The sequence below is a fragment of the Triticum dicoccoides genome, chromosome 1A (genome assembly GCF_002162155.2).
Source record: "Triticum dicoccoides isolate Atlit2015 ecotype Zavitan chromosome 1A, WEW_v2.0, whole genome shotgun sequence".
Lineage (NCBI taxonomy): Eukaryota > Viridiplantae > Streptophyta > Magnoliopsida > Poales > Poaceae > Triticum > Triticum dicoccoides.
In genome coordinates, this window is record NC_041380.1 from 364,715,914 (window position 1) to 364,733,831 (window position 17,918).

General features: G+C 43.0%; 2 protein-coding genes and 1 pseudogene across 2 annotated transcripts; all 3 read left to right on the top strand.

Moving 5' to 3' along the window:
• The first annotated feature begins 381 nt into the window (after positions 1-381).
• Positions 382-1,955, top strand: LOC119273306 (annotated as a pseudogene).
• Positions 1,936-3,393, top strand: LOC119353144 (the record flags this gene model as incomplete). Its single annotated transcript, XM_037619737.1, has 4 exons — positions 1,936-2,120; positions 2,195-2,489; positions 2,597-2,857; positions 2,932-3,393. Coding segments are annotated over 4 exons (1,080 nt in total), but the record flags the coding sequence as incomplete, so codon positions are not given.
• An 11,349-nt stretch (positions 3,394-14,742) lies between these two features.
• On the top strand, positions 14,743-16,570 carry LOC119353153. Its single transcript, XM_037619746.1, has 2 exons — positions 14,743-15,579; positions 16,250-16,570. Exons 1-2 carry the CDS (start codon positions 14,743-14,745, stop codon positions 16,568-16,570), a joined length of 1,158 nt encoding a protein of 385 aa, XP_037475643.1.
• Positions 16,571-17,918: the final 1,348 nt, after the last annotated feature.

Sequence of the window (17,918 nt, forward strand, 5' to 3'; positions counted from 1 at the left end):
GCACTAAAATTATTTTCCTCATGTGGATCAGGTTCCCCTTCTCACAATGATTTTTTTTTCTAGATTGGATTCAAAAAAATCTAAGTATTCAATTTCAAATCTAATCTTCTCACGTATGCTCTTTGGATACGTCACGGAGATCGGCTCGGGGCAGAACTAAGCCCATTAGGCTAGCTTATAAATTAAGCCTGCAGCCTAACATAGACCATCTCAAATCAAGGAGGCTCTGTTCGTTGTCAACATCGTCATTGGTCAGATTCTCCTATTAGGTGCGACGGTTGCCTCTGTTCAGTTGCTTTTCACCCAATTTTTAGATGATTATTTTTTCTGTTGGTTCAATCACATTGTTAGGCTTTGCACTTACTATGTCATACAAACTAATCTTTCTTTCCGATTATTCTGTTCGTTGTCAACATCGTCATTGGTCAGATTCTCCTATTAGGTGCGACGGTTGCCTCTGTTCAGTTGCTTTTCACCCAATTTTTAGATGATTATTTTTTCTGTTGGTTCAATCACATTGTTAGGCTTTGCACTTACTATGTCATACAAACTAATCTTTCTTTTCGATTATAAAGTCTTTGATTTGGCTAAGACTATAACAAGTTCTAATCTTCAAAATTGTGTTCGCTTACAGGTCAAATTCTTTTGTTTTCAATTGAAACAATGGCATACAATATGCTCGATGCGATTAACAATGGGAAGGATTCCTGGAAAGTGAAGGTCAGAGTAATTAGGCTATGGGACGCCATTAACCTCAATAACAATGAACTAATTAGCCTTGACATGATACTGCTTGATGAACAGGTCAGTTTATTGGTAAAAGGATTTTTTTTCCAACATAAATAGGTCACTATGATTTAAATACCAATGCATCTTCTCGCTGCATTATAATGTTTCAGGGCACTATGATACATGCCAAGGTAATAAAACATATGGTTAACAAATTCAGGCCATTGATCCAAGAAGGTTTAGTCTACATGATAGCAAATTTCAAGGTTACATCTGCCATGAATTTCCGTCCAGTTGAAGACGACAAGATTATTAACTTCTTGCACACAACAAAAATTCAAGAGATTAAGGGACTTAAAATATCAAAATAGCAGAACAAAGTTTCATGTTTTGTAGTGTTGAAGTTCTTTCCACAAGAGATGGCCAGAGGATGTACTTATCCGGTATGATTATACTTGTTTAAATTATTAACTTGAATCTTCACCGCATATTAACACCATCTTATTTAGCAGATGTCATTGGGGTAGCAAGTTATATAGGGAATATTGAAGAGACGGAGACAACTCATGGGATTTCCAAGATTCGAGATATTGTACTTAGAATTGAGTAAGTACACTTAAATAAAATTGTATGAATAAAATATCATGTCTGCTCATAGTCATATCTGTTGGAATATACAGGGATCAAAAAGTTAATATTAGACTGTGGGGTGATAAGGTCGACCAAATTGATGAAGATTCTATGGGACGTGTTGTCATAGTAACATCAACAACTGTCAGAAAACTGAAAGGTTTGTATTTATATCAATCAAGGGTAAGTAGTGTTATGCATGTATTTTTTGTATTCAAAATTTAATATCAAGTGCTTGCAGAGTACTCGCTGTCATCTACAGGTGCGACCAAAGTATATATCGATTTGGATATCCCTGAAACAGCTGAGCTCCAAACGAGGTGCAACCATTTTTCTGCAATAATATGAAGAAATCCTATTTAGTCATGTACATGGATACTTACCTCATGCGAAAATAGGTATTGCTTGGAAGATGATATCATAGAGGAAACAGGGCCAGAAGCCCACTTGCAAGGAACAATTCAAGAACAAATGCTCTATAACAGAAAGACACTAAGAGAAATAACTGAAATTGCATATGAATCTGAAAAACAGATATTTATGATTAACTTTTAAATTCTTTTTTCATATGTTTTATGTGCTAATTTAACCTACGATGGACAGGAAAAGTTCTATACTGCAGAAGCAACCATTAAGTCAATTGATACATCAGATGAGTGGTATTACATAGGATGCGGCAAATGTAACAAAAAACTACAAAAAGAAGGGAATCATTTCTACTGTCCAAAATGTGAGAAAGAACCTGAGAAGACATGTCCAAGGTAAATTCGATAATATCTCATGTTTTAGGTAGTAATTTATCCTCCACTTACCAGATGTGTCATTTTGTTACTAGGTACAAACTTAAGCTAGAGATATGTGATCATACTGCAACAACAACTTGCACCATGTTTGAGACAGAAGCAAAAAAACTGATTAAGCAATCTGCAAGATTCTTGATAGATAGGGATGACTGTGATATCCATGAGCAGGCAGAAAAATTTCAGAAAATATGTGGGCAGAGATTGATTTTTCAGTTCAGACAGAATGACTATAATTTCAAGTACGGTTACCAAGATTACACTCTTCATAGAATATTTTTTATGGACTCTGAAGAAGATTCATCAGTACAACACGTTAATGTTGAACATGTATCGTCTATTTGTACTACGATGCTCCATAACATTTTGTATATGTGCATGCCATATTTTACAATGAATGTTTATGGAAACTAACTCAATTTGTCATGTTTTTGTAGAACACTACGAAGGGCACTAAAAAGTCTAGGACTAGGAACACATGTCGCGTTGTACATTCTGATGAAGAATCAGAAGAGGATAGCCAGGAGAAAGATGAATGCAAATTGAAGGAATCTAGCCCCAAAAGAAAGCGTACAATAAGCATTACTGGAGACGAAGATTCCGAAAAAGATGGAACTGAGAATTATTCAAAGACCAGCATAAGGCTTACTGGTGTTGATAAGGGATCTAAGAAGAAAGGAATTCAGAATGATAACCATGTAAGTTTCTTGATGCATTTTCATGTTCTTTCATAGTTGTTGTACACCTCTCTAACTGGTATAAATGTTCGCAGGAGCAAGTGAACAAATTATCACTTTCAAAAACTATAAAGCAAGAATCAGAGGATGATGAACTCACTATTGACCAGACTAAAAGGGGTAGGAGATGGAGCACAGGTCGTGCTGCACATCTTGACGATGAATCAAAAGCTGAAAGTAGTCAGGAAATAAACAAGTCCAAGTCTATGGAATCAAGCCCCAAGAGGAAGCGTGTTGTACGCAAATGCGTCGGTGTTGATCAGGAGCACAATGATTCAAGGCCTAAGACAAGGCTTAGTTGTGTCGATAAAAAATCACTGAGCAAAGGCATTCAGAAGTCTGGTGTATTAAGGACTCGAAAGACAAGTCGCTAATCAGTGGAGATCCGTTAATTTAGGATGTAGTACAATAGATGGGAGCATCACATTTGTACTTTATGTGAACTTCGTCATTGTTTAAGATATTTTTAATAAACGTAAAGGCATACCTTTGTGTTAGCAAGTTATTATTCTCTCTATTATTCAGAAGTAAATGTTTGGTGTAATTCTGAATAGTCTAAAACAATTCAATCTTAGTTACCTTAGTTGCTTGCTATATGAAGAAAGCATGACAGCTAAAAGAACAATTTTGTGGTTCATGGTTGAGTCCATATTTGATTCTGTTGTAGCATTTGATCGCCAGCATCAGGAACTGATTTCTCTCCGTAAGTGCATCCCTTTTAATTAGAAACAGCTGATTTCTCTCCGTAAGTGAATCCCTTTTAATTAGAAACAGCAGTAGAGTTTCTCCATCCCGTTCGCCAAATTTGTACCAGGTGCCAACTCTGGTAGGAATTGATCAGGGTGCTCTCTTCATATGTGCTAGCCTCCCCAAGCTAGCCGGTGGTTTTTACATGGATCAGATAGCTTTTTGGTACGACTAACCTCCCTACAGAATCAATCAATTTGTTTGCTTTGCTAGCTTGGTTGGGCACACACGTTTACAGAGGAGGTTCTGAGTGCAAATTCAGTGATTTCCTGAAGTCAGTTTTCAGCTTGACATGTGTTGCGTATATAGAGATTTCTCATACACTAAGCCTGGGGCATAACCAATTCTACCTGTCACCCTAGCATACATAGAGATTTCTCATACACTAAGCCTGGGGCATAACCCATTCTACCTGTCGCCCTAGCTCTGACGTACATGCTCCAATCCGCACTGCATTCCGTCTTGCCATCTAGCCGTATCATGCGTGGCCGATCATGACTCAAGTTTAGATTGGAACTAAATATTGGTTTTTCCATGAAGACATGTAGATAGTTCTGGATGGTTAAACACACGGATAGAAATATGAATGAAATACATAGACTATACGTGTACGGATGGTTAAACACACGGATAGAAATTTGAATGAAATACATAGACTATACGTGTATGGAACGGAGACGTGCATGTATAAGACATACAGCGCTAAGACTAACTGCTCAGATCTAAACGTACGCGTGACAAATTCTACACAACAAAATCCACTTATCTCTCTTTTGGTAAAATATAGTATCAAGTCAATTCGTCGACATCGCCGCCGATCACATCCTTCATCCCGGCAAGACATCACCTCTGATCTCATCCTACATCACGTACAGGCGATAATTAATCCTTACACGGCAAGCAGTAAGGAGCGGATAGGTTGTGTGCCAGTGTAAGACAATAGGCTTTAGGGGGAACCGGCACAACCCTTTAGGGGTGGCCTATCACATATATATATAATGAGGTGGTATACAACGTTACAATATACACATGTAAATACAGTCTAACACCCTCCCTCAATCTTAGCCACTTTCTAATGAATCTAGAAGGGTAAGATTGCGCCTGCAAGTCTCAAACTGTGGCAAAGGCAATGGCTTGGTGAAGATGTCAGCAAGTTGATCCTTGGAAGAAATAAACTTGATCTGTAGTTGCTTCTGAGAGACACGTTCACGCACAAAGTGATAGTCAACTTCAATGTGTTTCGTTCGGGCATGGAATACCGGATTTGCAGAAAGGTATGTAGCACCGATGTTATCACACCAAAGAACAGGAGGCTGTGATTGGGGTATACTTAACTCCTGAAGCAAGGACTGTACCCAGATGATCTCTGATGTGGCATTGGCCATAGCCTTATACTCAGCCTCAGTACTGCTACGCGAGACAGTAGCCTGTTTCCGAGCACTCCAGGCAATCAGGTTAGAGCCAAAGAAGACAGCATAACCCCCCGTGGATCGCCTGTCATCCGGATTGCCAGCCCAGTCTGCATCAGAATATGCTGAAAGACAACCAGAGTCAGACGGCCGAATATGCAAACCATGAGCCACCGTGAAACGAATATAGCGCAAAATCCGCTTAACAGCAGACCAATGAGTGTCACGGGGTGACTGCAGATACTGGCAGACTCGGTTAACAGCATAGGAAATGTCTGGTCGCGTGATCGTCAAGTACTGGAGCCCACCAACAATACTCCTGTACTCTGTCGCATCAGAAGAAGAAAGAAGCACACCATCAACAGCATTGAGCTTATCAGTGGTAGACATGGGTGTAGTCGTCGGTTTGCACTTAAGCATCCCAGCTCGCTGCAACAAATCGAGAGAGTACTTCTTCTGCGTCATAACAAGGCCAGCAGCACGAGAAGTAACCTCCACACCAAGAAAGTAATGAAGCTTCCCAAGGTCCTTGACCGCAAAATCAGCACCAAGTGAGCGAACAAGCGCAGTAGCAGCCGACTGAGAGGAGCTGACCAAAATGATATCATCTACATAGACCAACAAGTACATAGTAACCTCAGGCCTTTGAAGAAGAAACAATGAGGAGTCAGCAGTTGATGATGCAAAACCATGAGCACGAAGAGCCATTGCAAGACGAGCATGCCAAGCACGAGGAGCCTGCTTCAGACCATAAATTGCCTTGGACAGACGACAGAGATGATCAGGGCGATCCGGATCAGAGAAACCCGGAGGCTGGCGCATGTAAACCTCCTCCGCCAAGACACCATGAAGAAAAGCATTTTGAACATCAAGCTGACGAAGAAACCAACCTCGAGTAACAGCCAGAGAGAGAAGAAGTCTGATGGTAGTAGGCTTGACCACTGGACTGAAGGTGTCTTCATAGTCAAGTCCAAAACATTGTCGAAAACCACGAGCAACCAGACGAGCCTTATAGCGCTCAATGGACCCATCAGAATGCCTCTTCACTTTGAAAACCCATTTGGAATCAATGACATTTACCCGTGATTGTGGAGGAACAAGAGTCCATGTCTGATTGCGAAGAAGCGCTTGATACTCCTGCTCCATGGCCTCTCTCCAATGAGGAATGCGCATAGCAGCTTGATACGTGCGTGGCTCAGAGGATGGATCTGCGAGAGCAGCAGACATGCACGCCGCTAACCAAGCAACTGTGCCATCGTGACGTTGCTTAGGATGAAAAATGCCACTCCGACTGCGCGTATGTGGACGTAGAGCAGCAGCAGGAGCCGGCGGAGGCGAAGGTGACAGAGACGTGACGGTCGCCGGAGATGCAGGAATCACCTCAGGCGAGCTCGGGACAGACGACTCCGGGCTGCATGGCGAAGACTGGCCCGACGACAGGGGCTCAGAGGCCATGGGCGAACCGAGAGTGGGCGAGGCCAGCTCCGGTGACACCGGCCCAGACGGCCTTGGCGAGGCGAGAGCAGGCGAGGCCGGCCCTGGTGAGAAGGGCCCAGACACCCTGGGCGAGGCAGGGGCGGGCGAGGCCAGGCCTGGTGATGACTGCCCCGACGCCCTGGGCGAGACGGGGACCGAGGAGGCCGGCCCAGTCGGCGGGGTTGCAGGGCGCGACGATGGCGAAGGCAGCCCAGAAGTCAGAGGCGACCGGGCCAGGACGTCGATCGGCCGTGCATGAGCACGGAAACCGAGGCCATGCAGGGGCGCCATGTGCTCCTCATGCACAACAGAAGGTGCCGAGGATGAAGGCGATGACGACGAAGAGGAAGATGGCACTTCCAGAATCTCCAAACGAGCCCCACGACCAGTGCCTGCACCATGGTTAGGCAACAATAGAGGAGAATATGCAACATCATCAAATTGGTCAGAAGCAACAGAGGATGAATGCATGACAGGTGGCTCGGTAGTGGACACAGGGAGTTTGGCAAAGGGAAAAACATGCTCATCAAACACAACATCCCGAGAGATGTAGACACGATTAGTGGGCACATGAAGACATTTGTATCCTTTATGAAGAGAGCTATAACCAAGAAAAACACACTTCTTGGAACGAAACTCGAGCTTACGCTTGTTATATGGACGGAGATGGGGCCAGCAAGCACACCCAAACACCTTGAGAAAGGTGTAGTCCGGTTGTTCATTAAGGAGAACTTCAATGGGAGTCTTCATATTCAAAACACGAGTGGGAGTACGATTGATGAGAAAACATGCAGTGGTGAAAGCATCGCTCCAAAAACGAAACGGAACAGATGCATGGGCCAAAAGAGTCAGACCAGCTTCAACAATGTGACGATGCTTACGTTCTACTGAACCATTCTGCTGATGTGTATGTGGACATGCTAAACGGTGAGTGATCCCAAGCGACTGAAAGAAGGAGTTGAGGTTGCGATACGCGCCACCCCAGTCCGACTGAACATGAACAATTTTGTGCTTGAGAAGGCGTTCAACATGTTTTTGGAACTGAACAAAAATGTCAAACACATCAGATTTACGTTTGATAAGATAAAGCCAGGTAAAGCGGCTGTAAGCATCAACAAAACTGATATAGTAATTATGACCACTAACAGAAGTCTGAGCAGGACCCCATACATCTGAAAACACAAGTTCTAAAGGATGTTCCACCTCACGACTGGACTCCGAAAAAGGAAGTTGATGACTCTTCCCCTGCTGACAAGCATCACACACTGCTACATCTTTATTACTAGACACACTAGAAAGCTCATGACGACGCAAAACATGCCGGACAATAGGTGTGGCCGGGTGACCAAGACGAGCATGCCACTGTGACGGAGATACCCGAATTCCACTGAAGACGCGAGCGACGCCAGGATGCTCCAGACGATAGAGACCTTGGCAGAGCCGCCCACTAAGAAGAATGTCCCTCGTGCCCCGATCCTTAATAAAAAGATCAAAAGGATGAAATTCACAAAGCACATTATTATCACGAGTGAGTTTAGGAACTGAAAGAAGATTACGTGTCACAGATGGAACTCGAAGAACATTGCGAAGTTGAAGACTCCTATTGGCATGTCTAGTGAGAAGTGATGCTTGACCAATATGAGAGATGTGCATACCTGCTCCATTGGCGGTGTGAATCTTGTCGGAGCCATGGTAGGGTTCAGGAGTGTGAAGCTTCCCCATCTCACTGGTCAGGTGCTCTGTCGCCCCAGAGTCCATGTACCAGTGGGGATCAATGGAGTAGGACTGAGTGTGTCCCTGTGGCTTCTGCGGCGGCGGACGATCAGCCATGGCGACCTGACGAGCAAAGTTGCGTGTATCCTTCCCGTCATTGCCGAGACCAAGAAAACCCCGCTGGAAGCGCTTGTGACACTTCGAGGCCCAGTGCCCATTGCGACCACAAAGCTGGCACACACGTGGACCGCCAACCCCTGGTAGCGTCGTAGTAGGAGGAGGGGCCGAGGCGGGTGGTGGTGACTGCCCCGAAGGAGCCCTGGATGAAGCAGAGGAGCGACCACCCTTGGTGGCGGCGTTTGCCGAGAGGGCGCCGTTGCCCCTGGATCGGCGCATCTCGACTCGTTGCTCAGTAAGCAGGAGGCGTGAAAAGACCTCGTGTGCTGGCATAGGCGTGGAGTTGCCCCTCTCATTGATGATCTCGACTAGGGCGTCATACTCCTCATCAAGACCATTGACAATAAACGAGTTGAACTCGGAGTCGGTGAGGGGCTGTCCAATGGAGGCCAGCGTGTCGGCGAGACTCTTGACTTTGTTGTAGAACTCAGTGGCGGTGGAGTCAAGCTTCTGACACTCCCCAAGTTGGCGACGGAGCCCAGATACACGAGCCTGCGACTGTGCCGCAAACGAGCGCTCAAGAATAGTTCATGCCTCGTGGGACGTCTTGGCGAAGACAACAAGCCCAGCAACGGCCGGAGAGAGCGACCCCTGGATGGAGGAGAGGTTCGCCTGATCCTGCCCTGTCCAGACACGGTGAGCCGGATTATAGACCGGACCGTGCACGCTGTCAACCAGCGCAGGAGGGCAAGGGAGAGAGCCGTCGACATAGCCAAGCAGATAGTGACTCCCAAGAAGCGGAAGAACCTGCGCGCGCCAGAAGATGTAATTGTCCGACGACAACTTGATGGTGATGAGATGGCCGAAGTGAAACGGCGGCGGCGGCTGCGATCCCATCGAGGAGACTGGCTGAGGTGAGACCACCGTGAAGACAGTCAGAGGGGCAGCCGGTGCGGTGACAGAGGGCGCGATGGCCGCGGTTGACGCCGCGAAGCCTGCCAGCGCGACGTCCTCCGCCACCAGCGGCGCAGTGGCCGAGGGCGCGACAACCGCGGTTGACGGGGCGGCGGCGGTGTGGGCCACAAGCGCCTGCCCGGGCGAAGTAGCAGCCGGCGGGAGCGCGAAGAGGGAGCCGACGCTCCGTGTCCCGATCGGCGCCTGAAGGGAGGCGGCATCCAGCGGCCTCGAGAGAAGTGCCGCGAGGGAGACCGGCAGAAAACCGGTGGCGGTGGAGCCGAACGCAGCGGCGGACGTCATAGCAGTCGGGCGACGGCGACGGCGGGCGCGGCGGCGGCGGCGGCGGCGGTTTAGGATTTTTAGGCGGAAGCGGACGTAACCTAGCGTGATACCATGTAAGACAATAGGCTTTGGGGGAACCGGCACAACCCTCTAGGGGTGGCCTATCACATATATATATAATGAGGTGGTATACAACGTTACAATATACACATGTAAATACAGTCTAACAGCCAGTACTTGCAGGTATTCATTACCAACTTCCACTACTATATGCATCAACTATGTAATCTCATCACATATGCTTTGTTAATTGCAACTACAGAGAAATTGATGAACAAACATCAAAATTAGTTTGCCAATTACAAACCATATAGTATGTCCTCTGCTTAAAAGGTAATAACACATGTACATGATCTACAATTCTTTGTTGGCATACTATCAGTAGGAGAACAAGAATATTTCCAGGAAACTGATTGATCCAGACAACATCCTTCAAAACAATGTGGTACCTGACATGTGTACATTAAAATTATCGTCAGCAACTCAGAATTTCCGGACAAGTAAAATAAGGTGCTTACAAGATGTCCTCACTATCATGTACTGCTTACATACTTTGTGATAACCCCGACGAGGAATAAAATTCTAAGAAAGTTAAATATGATTAGATTTCGACTATCAATATGATACTAGCCCATCCAAGTGCACGGGTCAACTATCAAAATACTTGATACTCTTTGCATGTTGTTGTTCTTGGACAAAATGCTTACATTTTTCCCTCATATTTTTCAGGATTAACTACCTGCAGTCAGCATGCGTCGAACTCGCAATGGACTTGATAAAAACAACAATAGGTATTCGTTACCACAATATAAAAACAATTTTATACCCATTAATTTACCTAGATTATTAAAATGGCACCAAAATCTAATGCAGCAATGAAAGACCTGACAAAGCAACCTCCAAACTTGCCACTCTACAATCTAATGATAATCAACCAGACATCATTAGAGCAGCAATGAAGGATGCTGCACGGAAAAGGAAAGAAATACTTCAGCAGAAAAGGAATCAGGTGCTTATAAGATGTCCTCACTAGCATGTACTTAATTTTTTTTGTGATGTTCCCAATGAGGAATAGATTTTAATTTCTACAGTCAAGGTTAAATATTCAGTGAGAAATATAACATGGGGTACATGCCAGATCTTTGGCTCCAGAAAGGAAATACTGCTAACTTCCATATACTTAATTCTATCTGCATGTTGTTGCTCTCAAACAAAGCGTTACAATTTTTTCCCTCATTTCAGGATTCACTAGCTGCACTCAACTTGCGTCGAAGTAACGGTGGACCAAATCAAAACAACAGAAGGTATTCATTACCCCAATACCAAAAAATAATTATATAGACATTAATTTACCTGGATTATTCAAATGATACCAAAATATAATGCAGCAATATATTGGGTGATCAAACAATACAAATACCTGAGCAAGGAACCTCGCAGCTTGCGACAGTAGAATCTAATGATAGTCAATCAGATATTATCAGAGCAGCAACGAAGGAAGCTAGACGAAAAAGGAAAGAGATACTCCAGCTGAAAAGGGAAAGGAAACGAATAAGGACGGAAAAGGACAATAATGGCTGTGAAGTATCAAATATAGCAAAGGATGTCACTCAAGTTTCAAATTTGGGAAAACCAAATTGCGTTTGTGAATTTTGCAATGCCATTATGTGGCATGGAGAGAGAAGCACAAACACACGTAACATCACAGTTCCAAAATTTGGTCTCTGCTGCAAGGAAGGGAAAATTAAATTACCACCACTGAAGCAAGCTCCGTTGTATCTCCGACAGCTACTACGTTACAATGAAAGAGGAGAGTCATCCAATTTTCGCCAGAACATCAGGTTGTACAACTCCATGTTCGCGTTCACTTCAATGGGAGGAAAGGTTGACTATGAAATTAATAAGCAGACACCTGGACCATATGTTTTCCGTTGAATGGCCAAAACTACCATCAGATTGGCACTTTACTTCCTAAAGATGACGTGATGAAACCAAAATTTGCCCAATTGTACATACATGACACAGAAAATGAAGTGCGTAACAGGATTACTGCATCAACTTCAATGGAGAGTAAGACAAAGCCAGATGAAAACATTGTCAAAGGTCTACTAGAGATGCTAGATGAGCACAATGTTTTAGTCAAATCGTTTCGTATAGCAAGGGACAGGTTCGAAAACCGAGAAATTAAAGATGTAAGACTAAGATTGATCAACAAAAGGTCAAAAGATGGACGGCAATACAACCTCCCATCTGCCTCAGAAGTTGCAGCACTAATTATCGGGGAACAAGATGGAGAAAATAATGAATTTGATATAATAATTGAGACCAAAGACAAAATGTTACAGAGGATTTCAGAGTTGCACCCAAGCTATATGTCAATGCAATACCCCTTGCTTTTTCCATATGGAGAAGATGGGTTCAGACCAGAAATAGAGTATCAAAAAAAGAGAGGCGACAAGTGTAAGAGAAAGTATGTAACAATGCTGGAGTTTTATGCATATCGCATCCAACAACGTCTTAACCAAGCAACAACCTTGCAAATGAGTGGACGTTTGTTCCTACAGTTCTTAGTTGATGCAGCAACGTGCATTGAACAATGGAGACTAAATTGGTACAGGACAAACCAAGGTAAGCTGAGGACAGAACTATACAGAGGACTGCATGATGCAATAGAAAATGGAGATACACGAACTGAACAAGTTGGCCAAAGAATCATACTACCCTCAACATATAATGGTAGCCCTAGAAATAAGCAGCAAAACTACCAAGATGCCATGGCGATTTGTCGTTGGGCTGGCTATCCTGATCTCTTCATCACTTTTACATGCAATCCGAAATGGCCGGAAATACAGGATATGTTGGATCTGATTCCAGGCCAGAAACCTGAAGATCGTCCAGACATTGTTGCCAGAGTATTCATGTTAAAACTGAAGGAACTTATGTATGACATAAAGAACGAGAAGTGTTTTGGACAAACAATTGCGAGTAAGTTTACCAACCAACTACAGATTTACTATTGCCTAGATGATTGTCCAAAATCATTTCTTCTAAAATTTCTTTACTTGCATGCAGTTGTCTACACGATAGAGTTCCAAAAAAGAGGCCTCCCTCATGCACATATACTGGTGTTTCTACATCCAGATGATAAAGATCCCAGTCCTTCCCAGATCGACAAAATCATATCAGCCGAAATTCCTGACAAGAATAGTGATCCAGATGGGTATGAAGCAGTGCAAAATTACATGATACATGGTCCCTGCGGTCAAGCACACCCAAAATCACCATGCATAGTCGATAAAAGTTGTGCCAAACATTTCCCCAAGAGTTTTTGCACTGAAACTACAATAGATGAAGATAACTATCCAGTATATAGAAGACGAGATGATGGCAATACTGTGGACAAAAATGGAGTGAAGCTAGACAATAGATTTGTTGTGCCATACAATAGAAACATACTGGTCAAGTATCAAGCCCACATAAATGTTGAATGGTGCAACAGATCAAGGTCTATAAAGTATTTATTCAAATACATCCACAAAGGAGAAGATCGAACAACTGTATTAATAGAAACAGAAGAGCAACAAAGAGAAACAAGAGGTGGCAAATTAACAAACAGGGACGACGAAATCAAGAGATACCTTGATGCTTGGTACATTTCTGGATGTGAAGCCGCATGGCGCATATTTCAGTTTCCTCTTCAGTATAGAGAGCCTGCGGTTGAAAGGTTACAATTTCACCTAGAAAATGAACATGTTGTGGTATTCCCAGACTCGATGGATTTAGATAAAATCATATATCGGCCTAACATAGAAAAGACTATGTTCACAGAATGGATGACAGCCAACCAATTGCATGAGGAAGCTCGCAGTTTGACGTATGCACAGTTTCCAACCAAATGGACTTGGCATGCAAAAGAGAAAGAATGGAGGAAAAGACGTGGTGGTAAAAAAACCGTAGGCAGGATTTACTATGCACAACCAACAAGCGGTGAAAAATACTACTTGAGAATGCTTCTAAATACCGTGAAAGGATGCAGATCCTATGAAGAAACCCGAACAGTTGATGGGGTTGTATATCCAACATACAAATCTGCATGTTATGCTCTTGGGCTACTTAATGACGACAAGGAGTGGGATGACTGCATCAAGGAAGCATCCCATTGGGCCTCTGCTCCTCAAATGCGCCAACTTTTCTGCACAATACTTTTATTTTGCGAGATGACTGATCCTGCAAAGTTGTGGCAAACAAACTGGGAGTTACTATCTGAGGACATCCAACGTCGGCAAAGAAGAATACTCAATTTTCAGGCCCTAGAACTCAACTCATTGCAAATAAAGAGCCTCCTCTTGGCAGAGATCGAACACCTATTGGTTAAAGGTGGTAAGTCCCTCAAAGATTTTCCAGGAATGCCACTACCAGATAGTTCGATTCTTCAAGATATAAATAATAGATTAGTAAATGAGGAACTAAACTACGATAAAGATTCTTTAAGAATAGAGCACACAGAGTTACTACAAAAGCTAAATCAAGATCAGAGGATGGCTTTTGATGTTATAATAGAATCAGTTAGCAGCAGTCGTGGAAAACTGATTTTCGTTGATGGACATGGTGGAACTGAAAAGACATTTCTGTGGAAAGCAGTCATGACAAAATTAAGATCCGAAGGAAAAATAGTTCTAGCAGTAGCTTCAAGTGGTATAGCAGCACTTCTTTTACAGGGTGGAAGAACAGCTCATTCAAGATTTCACATTCCGCTCAAAATCACAAACTAGTCGACATGCAACATCAAGCAAGGAACATTTCTCGCGGAACTAATAAAGAAAACTTCACTGATAATATGGGATGAAGCACCTATGACACAAGCACTGTTTTGAGGCACTAGACAAGAGTTTGAGAGACATACTTCGATTCACAAATGAGGATGCCGAGCATAGACCGTTTGGAGGAATGACAGTAGTCTTGGGAGGTGACTTCAGACAAATCCTACCAGTTATACCAAAGGGGAAAAGGGAACATATCATTTCGGCATCTATAAAGAGATCCTACCTATGGAAGAACTTTGAGGAGTACCGACTCACAGAAAATATGCGTCTGAATTCATCCGAAGGTAGTCCAGAAGAGAAAGCAAAGACAGCTGAATTTGCAAACTGGATACTAAACATCGGCGTTGGCACAACAGCAACAATAGATGATGAAGACTGGGTTAGCATCCTAGAAGACCTTATTTTAAATAAAGGAGATGACCCAAAAGCATCTATAGTTAATAACACATGCCCTGAATTACACAACAAGTACACTGATAGAACATACCTAGAGGAAAGAGCGATCCTGTGCCCAAGGAACGAGACTGTTGACCAGATTAACACCTACATCATGAGTCAAATTCCTGGAGAAGAGGTAACCTATCTCAGTTCAGATACAACATGCAAGGCAATGTCTACGGTGGAAGACGAAGATATGTTGTACCCAACTGAATTTCTAAATAGTCTAACATTTTCTGGAATACCAGATCATGAACTGAGGCTGAAAATAGGATTACCAGTAATGCTTATGAGGAACATCAATCAAAGTGCAGGACTTTGCAATGGGACAAGACTAACAATAACACAGCTAGGAAAGCGTTTCATCGAAGGCCAGGTCATAACAGGTACTAACATTGGTGACAAAGTTTACATCCCACGAATTATTATGTCACCAAGTGATTCAAAATGGCCTTTCATTCTGAAAAGGAGACAATACCCAATATCAGTGTGCTTTGCTATGACAATAAACAAAAGTCAGGGGCAATCTCTCAAAAAGGTTGGACTCTACTTAGAAAGGCAAGTGTTCACACATGGCCAACTCTATGTTGCAATGTCAAGGGTTACCAGCAGAAATGGATTGCGGATACTTATATCAGATGAAGAGCGTCCATCCGACAAGGTTGCAAAAAACATTGTTTACAAGGATATATTATAGATATTTTTTAAATAACTAGAAATAGAAGTTAAGAACAAATACAAACATTCTTAAATGACCAAATATAATATGTTGCAGACATAGCAGCCTTTTTTTCTGGAAAGACATAGCAGCCTTATCTGTTTTAAATTTGTTTTTAAAATTGTTTTAAATGGTTATCTCTGAAATATTATATTTGTCAGCAAGGTACTTCTCTCTGCATTTACAGGTAAACAAAAATATGCGAGCAAGGGCTAACAACTGATTTGACAAGATTAATACCAGTTATATATGTATGCATTAGGGACGTGGCTCTAAAGTTACAGAGCCATTGAAGAACCAAGATCATTTTCTCAATTACTATAAAATTTCTTTCTTACATAGCCTACCAGTCATATCCAATTTCACAAATAATAAAAAATACTGGAACAAGTAATTTCGTAGCTGCATCTGCCAGCAATTTCCTTGATGGCTCCTCTACCATCGTCTCTCAAGTACACTTTACAGCAAGATGCAAACATAAGCTGCTCAAATTTATTTAATACAAAGAGGAGATGGTAAGGCAAAGGGAGATATGCACCTGTTCGTGCAAACGCACAGTAAAGAGGAAAAGATGCATACTGAATGGATAAGATAATGCCACTTTCTTTGGTAGATGGATAGGAGTTGCCGGCGCTGCTGCTGCATGAGGAAACTCCGCTCAGCAACGCGGGCGCCGGAGGAGATTGCAGCTTCGGCCGAGACGGCGTACCACACTGCAAAGGGGAACGGCCAGATGGCCGGCGCTCCGGCCGGCGATGTGATGCGATTCGCCGGGGAGGACTATAGAAGGTTAATGATGCACGCACTGTCCATGAGATCCACAGGCGAAGCCGCTCTCATGGCGCCGGTCAGAGGGGCGCGCACTAGACACGACGGCAGCGCCGACCGCGGCCGCCGAAACCCGCCGCTCATGCTACCAAAAATCTGTAACTAATAAAAATGCGCACATCTAAATGGACATTAGCCACAGTGTAACTCATACAGAAAATACAATTTCTATTTCAGTTGACTATATGGGACCAATTTTAGTAGTAACTAACAAAAAAAGAGTAACGAAAATCAGGATAATTATTTTTACCTTCCTGGCTATTTTATTTTAAATGGACATCACAACTCCCTACAAATAAACTACGGTTAAAATACATCCAGTTCTGCGTCAAGTAATTCCAAAAAAAAAGTATATTACACAAAATGAAACTCATAAAAAGAAAATACAGATGATAGTAAAATCTAATTGTTCATTATACAATTTACCCAAGGAGTTTTCGAAGGAGTTATAGAATTGATCGTGCAAAGTAGTAAGTTTAGGGATATATGATAATATTTTTAATTTTAATCTCAAGAAAAAACATTTAAAAATTATGGTTTCTCAAAATAACATACTTAGCACCCATATTTATATCCAACAGTACATCCATTATGGCCACAAAAAATCATAGCAAAAAAACAGAAATCATAGCAAAATCTAATTGTGTAGCATACAATTCACCAAACAAGTTTATGAAGAAGACCTAGAATTGATCGCTATCAAGCAAACTACTAAGGTTAACAAATATCCTAATTTCAAGTTCAATCTCAAGGAATAAATTTATAAAAAAACATTGTAGCTTCTCAAAAGAAAAAATTTAGCAATCTTTATATCCAAGAGTACGTCATTGAGACCATAAATAACCATGCATTGCCTTTCATAAAAGTTTATGTTTTACCCCACAATAAATATGCTAGCCCGTGCAACGCACGGGTAGACGACTAGTGTTCATAATCAGAGGGGTATTAATATGCATGTATGATCTAAACATGTGATATTCCACCAATTAAACCAACTAGCATCAACTATAAGGAGTAATTAACACTACTAGCAACCTACTAGCACCAATCCCGGACTTGGAGATAAGAATTGGATACAAGAGATGAACTAGAGTTTTGAGACGAGATGGTGCTGATGAAGATATTGATGGAGATTGCCCTCTCCCGATGAGAGGAGCGTTGGTGATGACGATGGCGATGATTTCCCCCGTCGGGAGGGAAATTTCCCCGGCAGAACAGCTCCGCCAGAGCCCTAGATTGGTTCCGCCAAGGTTCCGCCTCGTGGCGGCGAAGTTTCGTCCGAGAAGATGGCTTATTTTTTTCACATCGAAAGACTCCATATAGCAGAAGATGGCCATCGGAGGGCCACCAGGGGGCCCACGAGGTAGGGGGCACGCCCAGGGGGGTAGGGCGCGCCCCCCACCCTCGTGGGGAAGGTATGGCCCCCCTGGTGAGTTTCTTCTGCTGAGTATTTT